The sequence below is a fragment of the Sparus aurata genome, chromosome 2, assembly GCF_900880675.1.
Source record: "Sparus aurata chromosome 2, fSpaAur1.1, whole genome shotgun sequence".
NCBI lineage: Eukaryota > Metazoa > Chordata > Actinopteri > Spariformes > Sparidae > Sparus > Sparus aurata.
Genome location: NC_044188.1, coordinates 8418053 through 8431751, shown reverse-complemented (window position 1 = coordinate 8431751; position 13699 = coordinate 8418053). Strand labels below are relative to the sequence as shown.

The window sequence follows — 13699 nt, the reverse complement described above, 5'->3', positions numbered from 1 at the left end:
ACCCTTGTAGGACATCGTAAATCCTACACTGCCCAAGACGGAACACCCACCCTGGCAGGATTCAGAATGGTTGACTGATTGCAGCAATGGTAAATGACGTGCAAGGATACAGCTTTAACAGTGGTGGAGTTGTGGAGACGACAGATATGAATTGTTGTCTGGATTGATATTAGGTGTAATGGCATGTGAAAGTGCCGCGATAGGTTTATTCCCTCAAGATGAACCATGTTATCATCAGTCCATGTATTGACCCCGTGACGACCCCGGGCCCAGATCAATCAGGTCCCCAATCAGGATTAGATCAAGCTGCCCTCTGAATCCTCTCTCATCATTCTAGCAGCCTGCTCCTTGCAAGATTTAGCCCCATAACAGGACACGCATGGAGGCAGAGAAAGTAACAGGCCTGCTGGAACGAGAAAGAGATTTTGGATCAAACGCTCTGATGGAAAGGACCATGTGGAGACCATTGTCTTAGCTTGGCAGAGGAACAAAAGCTAATGAGAGAGGGGTAGAGAGAGAGAGGCAGAGAAAGAGAGTGAGGGTGGGTCAGTGAGCTTTGAGCCTCTCGTGGGCTGATCTAAGCCAATTAGAGTCAAGTGACAGCTCAGCTACATGCTCATGACACAACTAGACCACGGCACGGCTCTGAGCCCCAGCACCCCACAGTACAAGCCTGACTTGGACCCTAACAAACCCATAACCCCCCCCCCCCCCGAACAGTTAAATTTCCCTCTGCCAGACACCGACCGAAAGCAAAGGAAGAGGGAGAGTGTATGCTTAACAAAACTACTGTTCTCTTCCCTTCAGTCCTGCTTCCTCTGCTCTCTGCCTTCCTTCGTCATGGTCGGCCAACTCACTTGACATCTGATGTTGTCGGGAGTTGCTGTGACGACCTGGCACATACACTGACCTTTGCCCCCGCGGTTCAAAACTTGTGAACCCGAGACGAGAGAAAGCCAAAAAAGCTTGGTGGGGGATATGTGAAGTGAAGAGTTTCAATTGAAAAAGGGGGCTGGTTCAAATGACCACTGGCAGCTGTCATTTGTGTGTTGCCTTGTTCCTGTGAGCTTAATAATGGGGCAGAGACTTCCCAGTATACATGAGGGGAGGTGGTAGGCCACCAGGTTGTGGGTTGTCAGGGCTCCAGCACAGGGCTTGTGATTAATGAGACAGGGCGTTGCACCACAGGGAGCTCAGCAGCACGTGCCACACTGGTGGTAACAACAAATACCCCTGACACTGCGTGGTAGTGGACTCCCCACACTTTTATAGAGTCAGAGCCAGAGTCATAACAGTTCAATAGTTAGACAGTTATATAAATGCGGACTAATCCATCTCTACCACCTCACATAGACATAAATACACATAATACAAACTGCACACATGAATGTCGACAATCATAAGGCACACTCCTGATGATGAAATTGGATATGCATCCTGTATTGCCTCCTCTCATTCACCCTTGACTGAGCATCAAGTGTATGAAATTTGTGGATGGCTGCTCGGGGGAGAAGAAGCAAGAAACGCAGCCATGGAGGATGACAGGAAGGAGTGATGGGGGTTGAGGGACACCCAGCAGGGGGTGGGACAGGACAGCCCTCCGCACGTCTAACGTCTGCCACTCAAGAAAGTTAATGATGCCACGTTCTTGGGCCAACCATCCCCCTGCTGTGTGTGAGAAAAGAGACAGACAGAGAGAGGACTGAGGGTGGTGTTGCTGGCACATGGATGCAGTCAGAAGAGGTGAGATGCTCTTGCGGCGTGAGTTTGGGGGTGGGGCGTTTGGGTGAAAATTGAAGGTCCAAGAATATTTATGACAATCAACACCCGAGTTGGCACCGTTGAGTGATTTTGAGATGAATGATATACCCCCTTCTTTTTTCCTCCCAATCAAAAAGCTGTCTCCCGCCCTCATCAGCATCCTTTATTGAGTCAAGTTACTTATTAGGGTTTATGAGAAATCCCACTAATTTGATTAGCAGTCAGTCACTAGGTTGCTATTTGATTGTTCAGAGTGAGAAGGGGGGTGGTGGGCTGAAAGTGTTATCATCTACAGCCAGTTAGGGAGCAGCAATTTGGGGGTTAAGGGAAAAATGGAGGAAGGATGGGGGTTTAAGTGTGGCAAGATGCTAAGAGAGATAGCAGCGTCTGGTCTAGTGCTAAGGAAATCCAGAGGGTTGGTGCAAGGTTTAGTTTTACAAAATGTCTTAAAAAGCAGAAAAAAGTATTTTGTACTGTTGTTGTAAACACATGGTAAATAAAGGAGGTAAAGGTCTATAGATGTCAGAATACCAATCTGGGCTCAATTTGTCATAAAGTGGGTAATGAGTCGAATCCGGTAGCAATCGAGTTTAGAGGTTACTGCAGTAACAACAGAACTTGAGTACTATAAGAATGAATAAGCTGACAGATGCTCATATCCCTTAGCCTGTAACTGAATTATCTGTGCTTTTCTTCCTCTGACACAGGAATAACCCTGCCATCCCAGGCTATTTCTCCTTTCATACATCTCCCAATAACACTATGGTAACTGTATTAGCAGTGTATGCTAGAGATTCTCTCCAGACTGCCAAATGGACCCGTATGCAGCTCTGTTTTCAAGCCATGGGGTCAGATGATGGTCAATCGATGGTCAGTCAGAGGTCACATCCAGAGGTGGCCAAAGGTCAGCCTATCTTGACTCTGTAACTGGCCTATCAAACACCTGCACTGCTGTGAAAGGAGCTAAATCATGTAGACTACTCTCTTCTGCTTGGAGTCTGAGAGTCTGATAAGAAGAGCAATATTACCATATCCTCATATTTAATATTAAATATGATTAGTCATCCAGGGATCATACAAACAATTAACAATGTGTCCACAATATTTCTAAATTATAGTTGGTTTTAAATGCTACGGGTGTTTTCACAGAATGAGGCTGTGTGTGATTGAGGAGAAGTTAATTACCAAAAACAGGCAATTAAACTAATAACACATTAGTAGCATAAACTAACAACTGACTAATTGCAGATGTATCCCACTCAACATGTTTTGAATACCACGATATTTCATAACCTCCTGCACAGCAACAGCAGCCAAATCGATATTCATGAAGTGCCAGAGTTGTAATTCATGTGTCTGTTCCACATGAACACCACAGGGACCTTTAAAAAAAAAAAAAGCCGGGAAGAAAGCTAACATGTAAATTTCACAGTTAATGCCTGGGCATGGCTTATGTTGGCTAATTAAGCTGTTCTTTTCAGCTCCATTACAACGTGGCGTCTTGGGGTTCATTTTTCCCTTACTGTGCCATTTAGGCTTCAAATGGGCAAACGTTCATCGTGCACGTTGGACGACAACGAGGGAGTTTGGAGTCTGTTACAAAGTGTATGTGTTAAGGGGGGTATTGGCATGTGCATATGGGCCTATCTCGTGTTCACGTTCCAAACATCTATGTGCTGCTGTGCCTGTGTGCCTTTGTGTGTGGAGGCCTAATTTGTGCATGAAACAGGAGAGCGTTAATGGCTTTTAAAGATCGGTGGAGTCAAATGAGCACGCTCATCAGTTAGCCACACACCCCCTGGTGATCACTCAGTGTCGTTAGATTTCATTTCCTGTGGAATAAGAAGATCTCGATGGATCCAAGACAAATCCCTGCAATTATAGCCACGCTTAAGATGATTCACTGCCTTCATTTCTGTCGCTCTGGGTGGTGGGTACTGCTGTGTATGGCATTATTGAGTTTAGACCAATACATCAACGCTAATGTTGTTGGAAATACACTAACAATAACATTTCAAAGATTTGCAGTGTTGTTTTTTTTTTTTTTTTTTTTTTTTTAATCAAGAAAGAGAAAAACACAGAAAACTGACCATACACCTATTTAAACACACACAGCGCTACACACACACACACAATGAAACACAGGCAAACAGGGAAGCACCTGCATGTTCGTTAATAGCTTTGCCCTGGACAGTGTAGAGCACGAGGACCAGCAGCAAGAGGCACTGAGATAAGATTCCGCTTAGCATTTGAATAGAATGTTCTGATTTCTATTCAGTTGGCCTTTGGCCATGCTAGTGCTTAAGTGGTCTGGGCGACTCTGTCTGGTCCCCACTGTGCCAACCAATGTGGACGGTTCATATCTGGCAATGTGCAATGTCTGTCAGTGTCCCGGTTTGTCTGTCTTTTTGACTGTCCGTTTGGCTGTAGGATTGTCTGGCTGGTTAATAATCTGCCTGGCTAGCTGCTAATCATCGTCCCAGCTGCAGAAGCAGGTGGCCACACATACCACAGCTCCCGGTCTCATTCACCATGTGATGTCATCTCACTGCACCTGGTCACACTGCATTATACTTTACTGAGGTAGCCTCTATGAAATAACGTGGCTTTGACGGTCCTGAGAACCTGTAGTGTTTAGTGGATGCAGCACCTCCTGTAGTGAAGTCATGGCTGTTGAATGAACAACATCAAGCCCCTGTGTCCCTTCCTTCACCTCGGTAAAGCCTGGGACTGATCCCAGAGCAGTCCAACAGGCAGACGCAGCAGTTAGGACACACTGCACCTCAAAAAGGCAAGCCATTAACTGTGCAACACACAAGGTCACCTTCCAGTAGACACAGCAGCCAACCAACTTCCTCTGCTGATATGCCCATTGGATGCAGTGGCGCAGTCATGTAAAGGTCAGGCAGTAAAACGGAATGGAACCACAGCTGTGTTAGAAACCACACGCTTAAACATTTGATCTTGTCTCCCTTCACTTTTGAAAGTGATCAAAATGCTTTGAGTATCACTTTCAAACAGCAGGAAAGGAAATGAGAGAGGGAGGGAATGGAAACAGGGAAAGAGGAAAGAGAGTGACAGAGGGTGGGAGACGGAGAGAGAGAGAGACAGCAGGGACTGGATGATCAGGTTTCAATTCTGGTCTGCAGCTGTTGAGGGCTCTGATGGCTGATAGGTGTCCCTTACAGCAGATGTAATCCAAGCCAAACACAATATCTGTCTACGCCATCGAGAGATCACCGAGTCATAACACATCCGGACCCACGATTACTCTGCCATGGCCCAGAGCCAAGTAAGGCCTGCTAACAGTTTAAGGGACTGCAGAGGACAAATAAAAAATAATTACCAATTCATAAATCAATATGAAGTAGGTTTTGTTGTCCTGATGGCGTTTTTATCTAAAAGCGAAAAGGCTTGCACGACTGTACACTTTGGAAATCGTGTCCCATGAATTCTATCCTCCCTGTCTTCCATGTCTCCCATCTTCCCTGCCCCCCGTTTCCTACTTCCTCTGCATCCTCACAGTTGAGTTGAGAATCTAATGAAGCTGAAACTTCGTGTCTCCTATGTTCCCAATGGGCTACTTTGGGGAGAGGCTGTCCTTAATGTTAGCACTAGAAGAAAAACATCCACAAAAGCCATTTACCTTAAGCGTTTTTGTGTGTGCTTGTGCACTTGTGTAAGTACGCAAGCACTTGTGTGTAACTGTGCACAACACCTCCCAGCAAGACTTATCCATCAGAGTTCCAGTGTGCAGTGTGACAGTTGTAGACCAAAATAAACAGTCTAAATCGTGGGTCTGACTGAGTCCTGGCCCTTGCACAAGATCAATCCTTGCAGCATTGTGCACCCTGAAGTGTTGCGCAAAGGCATGTATGTGTGTGAATGAATGTGTGTTTAAGGGTGTGTGTGAACGTAACCAAGGAAATAATGGGCATTTGAACCAGGAACATCAGTGCAGAAATAACACACCATTCCACACACCAGAGGGTGAATCAATTTTAGCGACATTCGATTCAAGCCCGTATCAGCTAGCGCCTGAACTTCAGCCCTCCACCCTGTCACCTCCTCCCCACCTCCATATGATGGATTACCATCTCTGGCAGTCTCAGAGGGTCTCTGAGAGAGTGAGTGAGAGAGAGAGGAAGGTGGGTGGGGGAGGTCAGTCACAACAGGGATGCATTCATCGGACGGGAGCGTTGGGTTAAGGAATTATGGTTTGACAGAGATCTGGAGTGGATAGGAGAGGGCAAAGGGTTCTCCAAGGGTCAGAGGATCCAATCCCGGTTGGACTCAATGGCAAGCCACCCTCGGAACGCAGCGGTCTACAGGGATTTCACTCAGGGTCACGTTTTTCGATTAATATTATTATCACTCACTTGTCCCTTTGGCCACTTGACAGCAAATAGAGTGGTATCAGACATATTCATCTAAATTCTAGTAAATATCACACCTGTGCAGCAATTTAACATAGACTAAAGAGTTGGAAGCCCCATGTGTTAGGTTATCTACACACAGACTGAAGGGCAGATTAATAGACAGATAGAGCAGGGTGTATTCTAGAAGATATTTTGATGATCATCAAATCTGCTTACTAAAAACGGGAAGCTACACACGGCTTGAATAAATTACAAGCATGAGTCGATAATAAACCAGAAATCAAAGTGCAATCCAACCATGAAAGCAGAAGCCTCTGAGCCTGTCTGTGTTTTCAGGCTGATCAATAATCGGCCTGCAGACAGATTTCAATAATTTACAGCACAGTCTACATCCAAAACTGTCTGATTAGAGTGAAAGGAGCGGCAAGATGGGTTGCGTTTATTTTATAGAACATGCTTGTCTGGAGGTGCTTACTTCATACAATGCTGCCGAGCTTGTTCAATTCAGGAACCTGATGTAAATGCAAAGATTTATTTTTCAGTCAGCGCAGAGCGAGCACCCTTAGCGTGAAGCATAGGTGATGAGACACTGGTGCAAGGAGAACGAGGAGAGAGGAGGCAAAAAAACAGGCAGGCAGGCAGGCAGGAGAGACAAAGCAATAGCCCTGCATTGTCAGAGTGGAGCGGCCATCAATAACAGTGTCACTATAAAGAGAGAAAGAGGGAGAGAGTGAAGGAGCGAGAGTAGGGTGTATAAAAGAAACACAACAAAACCCGGTGCGACGGGTGCTTCATCTTGCCGGGCACTAATGGGCGTGAGAAGCGGCTGGCTCAGCATTCTTTGCTTGATGGCTCACTCCTCTGCTGACGTGCCGTGGCATCCATGACGGAGCGCCACACACTTGTTTAATCCAGTTTGTACACTTGAAGGTGACACAATGGTGGAAGTGCAGAGTTGGGGAGTGAGAAAAAGGGAGAGAAAGTCAAAGGTCAAAACAAACTTGGATCTCATTAAGTGCTCCGTCTCTTTGTCATCTCCCTGCACCTTCTCACAACACCTTCCATCTCTGCCCTCAGCTCTTGCTGCACCACTCCATTATTGTCGTCATAATAAGTACCATGCTGGAGGTTTGCAGTATTTGCCATCTTCAGCACAACACTCACTTCCTCTGGAGTTAAGAAGGTAACGCAGTCTATTTCCCTTGGTGGAGTCGGGGAGGTCAGAGCTGGGACACAAGGCCCGCTGAGGATAGTAAAAGTGCAGTCTCAGGACATATCATGTGTGTGTGAATGTGCTAGCTTGTGTGTGTGACAGTGAAAGGTCAGAGTGCTGGGAGTGACTGCGGTGTATTCCGATGATTTATCTCCTTGTGAGAGTTTTCCAAATTTGTGTTCCATTTCTGCAGGCCATTCTCCTCCCATGCCCTGCACAGGAGTTGGGATTGCGGCGGGAACTCCTCATTTACTGCGGCCATCTGCGGCTGATAAATGAGAGAGAAATTTGCATGCCGCTGCTGGTGAGAGCTGTGTGTGTGTACGAAGAAATTGTGCGAGTAAATCCCAAAAGATAACAACACCTCTTTACAGAGGTCAGCAAACTCCAGCAGCACAGACACAGAGCTGACACATTTAATCAGGGGTTTTTGCTCTCTCACAGTTTATCAGGGGAAGATATTTCTCACACCTTCGCCTGCTCTCACCGTCTCTCTTATCGCAGGACAACACTCTCACCTTTTTTGTATCAATACCTTTAGCTTTTCTTGTGCACATAACAATTTTTTTTTTCTAAACTGAGCAAAGCAAGAATCTCGATACCGCTATGTGATATGTGTGACAACAAGTTATTCTGATTACTTTTTTCAAAATAAGAAGAGGAGGCACTTGAAAACTACATTTTCTCACCGTGTTTGTCATGTTCTGCTCTCAACTGTCAAGATGAACCTTTCTGAATTTGCTACAAATATGATTCGCACCTCTGACTGGCTCTTCTCCATGGCAACAGCAGCAAAGACTAATGGGTGGTGCACTATTAAGATCGTTCCACCATGCAAAAACTGAACTGAACTGAATTACAAATACAAATACAATACACAACGGGTGTTTTCATTATTGATTGATCTGCCGATTAATCGTTTAGTCTTAGAGTGATATCTTTAAATTGCTCAGAATTTTGAGTGAAAAAGGGCAGAGCAAAGCCGCAAATCCTTACTATTAAGAAGCTGATACCAGAACACATTTAACATATTTGCTGGAAAATTATTCATCGATTTTTAAACTAGTTCCCAAATAATTTTCTTCCAATCAACTGATCAATTAAATTCCTAATTGTTGCAGCGCCGGCCCCATAGGGTCACTACATCATTTGAAGTTGTCCTGCGCTTCTATGTTCAGTTACACAAAATATATTACTTAAAATGGGAATACAGAATCAGGAAAACTACAAGAGAAACCTGAGGCAGTAATAATTGCTTTAGACTGACCCTTAACCCTGCGTTCAACAGATCACACCACATAAACAAACAGATACACTGAGATCTGCTGTGAGAGTAAAACATATTTAAATACAAATTAGCCCGTGCTCACTTTTTGAGACTTTGTTTTATTTCCTAACTGTAGCATGGATCATTAATGTGCTGTAATGGCTGCATTGTTGCTGCTTCCTTCATTACCCTTCATTATTTCTCAAGGACTTCAGCACAGATTAAACCTCATCCTATCAGGGGTTTATATCAGCGTGAGGGCAGGTGTTTGCACACACTTTCCTGCGAGACGTGTGTGTGTGTCTGTCTGTTGTTTGTGTGCACTTGTCACTCCATTTTCTAATTTCTGAAACGGAATAATGAGTCCAGATGAGCTTGTGAACGCCTCTGCAGTGCAGCTCAGCCTGACTCCCCACCTGGCCTGCTCCTCCTGGCCTGTCCCTTTATTAGCTTCCCCTCATGCTGGACACAACAGGAACAGCTTGGTACCCTCCTCCTCTCTTCACCACTCGCACCTCTCCCAACTCTATTTTCCTGCTAATTACCTTGTTGTACGAGCACCAAATGCTACCTAACGATTCACTTAATTGCAGAAGTGGTACATTAGATGATATCAAAGGACCTTTTTAAAAGTCATCCGATCCCATTCCAAGCGGCATTTAGAACCAACCCAAGACATCTGTTTCATTTCTGTGTCATTTGCATTTTTAAAGGTTACAAAGTGAACGACACGGCAAAGGATACACCTCAAGATTCTGTGTCTTTCGTTCTTTTGCGATGCCTCTCCCCGGAGACAGTAACACACATTTAACACACATGCAGCCACATACATGTCAGAGGCCTGAGTCACATTCTACACTCCATTAAAAGTGCAACTGTTCACCCTACACGCTCATATCTGGAGCACTACGTATGTGTGCTACCCATCCACCTGAAAAGATGGGGCTAATTAACATTTTCCTTGGGATCCTATCGCCCCAGGTGTGCCTTGTCACACTTACATATACACAGATATCCGCAGTGCTAGCAATTTATTCAGTGGTGGCTGGAGCTAGCATTTCTGACACAGGCTTCACAATGATTTATGAACCTGCTCATTGACCTAGTTTATTCTGAAAAGAGAAAAGGGGGCACATCCTATATGCGGCACATCCATCCCATAGAGCTGGCCTGCAGTCAGTTTTGGAGAGCTTGGGAGGAGGAATGAGATTACAAAGCAGTCTGCTCAGACACGCTCCCGGCAAAATGTTTACAAGTTCTCTATATTCTCAAGTACGGGACAGTGAACAACAGCGTTAATGAAATCTCTAACAAAATGCAGCAAAGTGATGCCTAGGCATTATCCTCACGCTCCTGCGCATGCACCATGAACTCAAATAACACAAGGCAGTTCATGCTCTTGTCCATCCATTTGTGAACAATGTGTGTTCAACATCCAACACTTAAAGGAGACACGTTTGAAAGACTAAGCCCTGTAACTGCACAAGTCCAACCAATCTGGCCCACATTAATAATGCAGAGGCACCTCTCTGAGGCCTCTTCCCCCTCTTCCTCTTCATTCCACCTTTCCTCCTCAAACAGAGAGCGTGGTGAGTGCTGCCCAGCTTGAGGTCCAGCATGCAGCGGCGCCACTCTGCTCAGTGGACACTGAGTTCAATCTGTTTCAAAGCTGCAATTCAATTATCTCACCAGGGTCCTGCTCAACCACTCGTGAATGGAAGGGGGGCAAAGGTGTGTTCAATATGAGGGAGGGAGACGGGGAGGGAGGTAGAAGACAGGCGCGAGGGAGGGGGGGGCAAGACATATCATAAACACAAGCCCAGTTCAACATGGATATAGATTTAAATGCTGCTTTTTCTTGTGCGATTAGCTTTGGCTTTACAATCACTAGACGGATGTCAGGACCTGATAAGGCTAATCACTGCAGTAAGCCAATGCCAGGGGATTTAGCACCCCACCCCCCTTCTGCTCCCCCTGAAGACCTGGCTGAAAGAGAAAACCAAGAAAGCCCACGGCCCAAAACAAGCCAGGCATAGAGCGCTCCATAAAATAGTCTTCCTTTCTCTTTGGGACCATTGAGAGCCTTATGTCTGGAAAAACACAAATAAACCAAAAATACACTGTTTTGTTTTTATTTATTTTTTTTACGTTTTTGCACAGCATCCCAACTTTTCTTTTAAATCAAACTTGCATATTTTAATTCTTTTAAACATTTTATCTGCAATCTAATTTTACAGAAACATTTTCACTATTTTATATTTAAAAGTGATGGAGTAAGAGAGAGTGCGAGAGAGGATGCTCTCAAATAATGAAAATAGCACGATGGCAAAACAATAATGGAGCTGTGCTGATGCTGTCCGTTCTGCTGCCTTAGGCCAGACACTTGATTGGTTCAGACACCAATCCTGCAGATCAGCTTTGGGAGATTCCTACTCAATATCCTTTAGATTACTTGTCATTAAAGTTTCAAGAAGTCATTAGTGTCTTAATATAACACCCTACCTGCATATTAGTTATTTTTTCTCATCTCCTCCAATTTCCCTGACGTGCCTCTGAGCGCTTTGATCTCTTCATAATCAAATAATTTAAACCAATTATTCTACTTTAATAAAACTTCATTGCACTGTCACATCATAATCAAGAAAGTGCTCCTGTTGAACTGCACTTGACCCACCAGCACAACCATTTCCTACACCCACGCTCCATCTCAGTTGGGCCAACACTGCTGTGACTCTCAATGTCTCAGGTCAGGGCAGGTCAGGTCAATAAGCAAAATAATGTCAGGTAATGAAGGGCCGATATCGGTTCATCTAGACATTGAATCGGAAGATGTGATTATACTTTAAAGAACAACTAGATGTAGATGGGGAGTCATTTTAACTCATTTGAAGACTGATTAAATACAAATATGCAAGACGGTTGTTTATACTTCTATAGCGGTGCATTCAAAGTGATCAATAAAATAGAGTATGCACCAGAGGATATGTTTGAACATATTTAGGTATATCTACATTTGTAAGGTCAGTACAGTGTGCTGTCTGAGGATGATGTACATTTGTTGCAAAAATGGTTCCACAGTTCTTCATACTTGTTTACTCAGACTGTGGCCTGAGGATTTGGCCTGAACCTCTATCTCAAACCTAGTATCTCTGATAACACCTATCATATGTGTACTCCTATTTCTTCACCTCGCTAACTCTTTCTTATCCCCTTGTCTCCTGGCCTTCTGACCTCTCACCCATCAACCTTTAAGCCATTCAAGCACTCAATGCATCTGTTCGACCCCCTCTGCTGCTAAACCCATATTACATGAGAGAGCACTGAACATAACAGCTAAGAAACAGTATGAGAAGGGAAAAAATAAAATAATCTGGAGACTTCATCAATTTTTCATGAATTTTCATTTAGACCAGGAGAGCCCTCTTACAGCAATCGATAGATCAAGCTGCTGTCACGCAGTTTAGCACCTGGGGGCTGCTGGAAGTGCCCTCGGGAAGGCAGGGGACCGGATCAGAGGCGGAGACCAACCCCCCCCCCCCCACCACCACACAAAGTCCATTTCCCAAGGATCTCACACTAGCTACCCATCAGACAACCAATGATCAATTTATTCACCTCAGATATACGGTTACAGGTCCTTTTTATGTCATTGGAGGTAGTATATCTGCTACCATTTCTGTTTGAAACATTGTTAAAGATTTAATTAGGTTGAATGTGTGCTTATGTATGTAGGAAGGTTAACTTTTTGCTAAATTGCAGATATAAGTTTATTTCAGTTAACCCTATGATGCCTAAAATGATGTTGTTAAAGTATCCTCTCCATGTCAGGTCACACTAATCAAGTGAATGATCCAAAAAACAATCTAGAATAGAATAGAATAGAATAGAATAGAATAGAATAGAATAGAGATACAAGCTACAGTTGGCTTAAATCTCATGAATGTAGCCCTTTTTCGGAACAGAGGGCTATGTCACCATCACCACTTAAAAACAACATAAGGTCATGGAGACTTTCTGCTCCACCTTATGGGCAGTTGAGGTGCCTGGGAGCCGACTCCACTGGAAGCCCAGCCTGAGCCCGCTGGCGGGGAGGCTCATCTTCAAAGGTAATTTGATCCGAAGCTCAGGTTCTGCCTGTCAGTGTTCACCAACACAGTCCAGGCAGCCTGTGTCAAATGTCCATCAGGACTTTGATCTGTGCCTGACGTTCTACCCCCACCCACCTGTGAGAGACCCATGTATCCATGTCATCATGTCTGACAGCAGCTATAGTCCAACTCAAGGGTCTGTAGACAATTTTAATAAAACTCCCTTGAGGTAAAAATATATCTAAACAATGTCACATGAAATGAGACAGATGGAGTTTAAGAGCCTTTTACACGTACAGGAAGTCATTACAATCTTTGAAAATAGGGAACACTGAAAGCAGTTGCCTCAAATTAAACATTGATTTGTTTACTGCTCCCTGCAGTCAAGACATTGTAATTTTCCATTATATATAAATAGGAAAGAAGACTGTGCCGTTGTTGACAGGAAATGTTCAAATATTGTCTCTCAATTTTCTTGTACCGTATGTAAATCCAGTCCTTCCATCATCTGGAATCCTTTTTTGCATCATCCAGCCAAATTGCTTATTAATTATATCAGCAAAAGAGCAGCAATGCAGCAAAGAAGAATCAAATAAGAAAAAAAGAGGACACAAAGTCCTGACTCACATGCTACTTCCAAAGATGCATTACGGCTCACTGCTTCTCCCAGGTAGTTCCGGGCCACGCAGACGTAGGCTCCCTCGTCTGGTTTGCTCCTTCTTCCATGAACGATGCGAAGGAAGAAAAGCGAGCCACTGGGCAGCAGCATGCGGTGAGAACGTGGGTCATCTTTGTCCGTTTCCACCCGCTCTCCGTCCTTGTACCACTCCACTGTCGGGGTTGGCCGTCCCTCTGCTTTACAGTTGAGAGTGGCGGGCTCCCCTTTGGAGACAATCAGGTCAGAGGGGTGCTCCACAATCCGGGGTGGGGAGTCCTCCTGGCGCAGACGGGATCCTGGAGAAGAAGGATGAGATGCCATTTAATCAAAGAA

At 44.7% G+C, this 13699-nt stretch overlaps 1 protein-coding gene across 10 annotated transcripts in view; it reads right to left on the bottom strand.

Annotated features, from left to right (window-relative positions):
* robo2 (roundabout, axon guidance receptor, homolog 2 (Drosophila)) overlaps window positions 1–13699 on the bottom strand; it is a 321203-nt gene that overhangs the window by 135396 nt on the left and 172108 nt on the right. For all 10 annotated transcript variants that reach the window (XM_030399196.1, XM_030399219.1, XM_030399235.1 and 7 more), the window contains one exon: window positions 13336–13662. In XM_030399196.1, the coding sequence (XP_030255056.1) occupies window positions 13336–13662 (327 nt within the window). The remainder of the gene's footprint in view (window positions 1–13335; window positions 13663–13699) is intronic.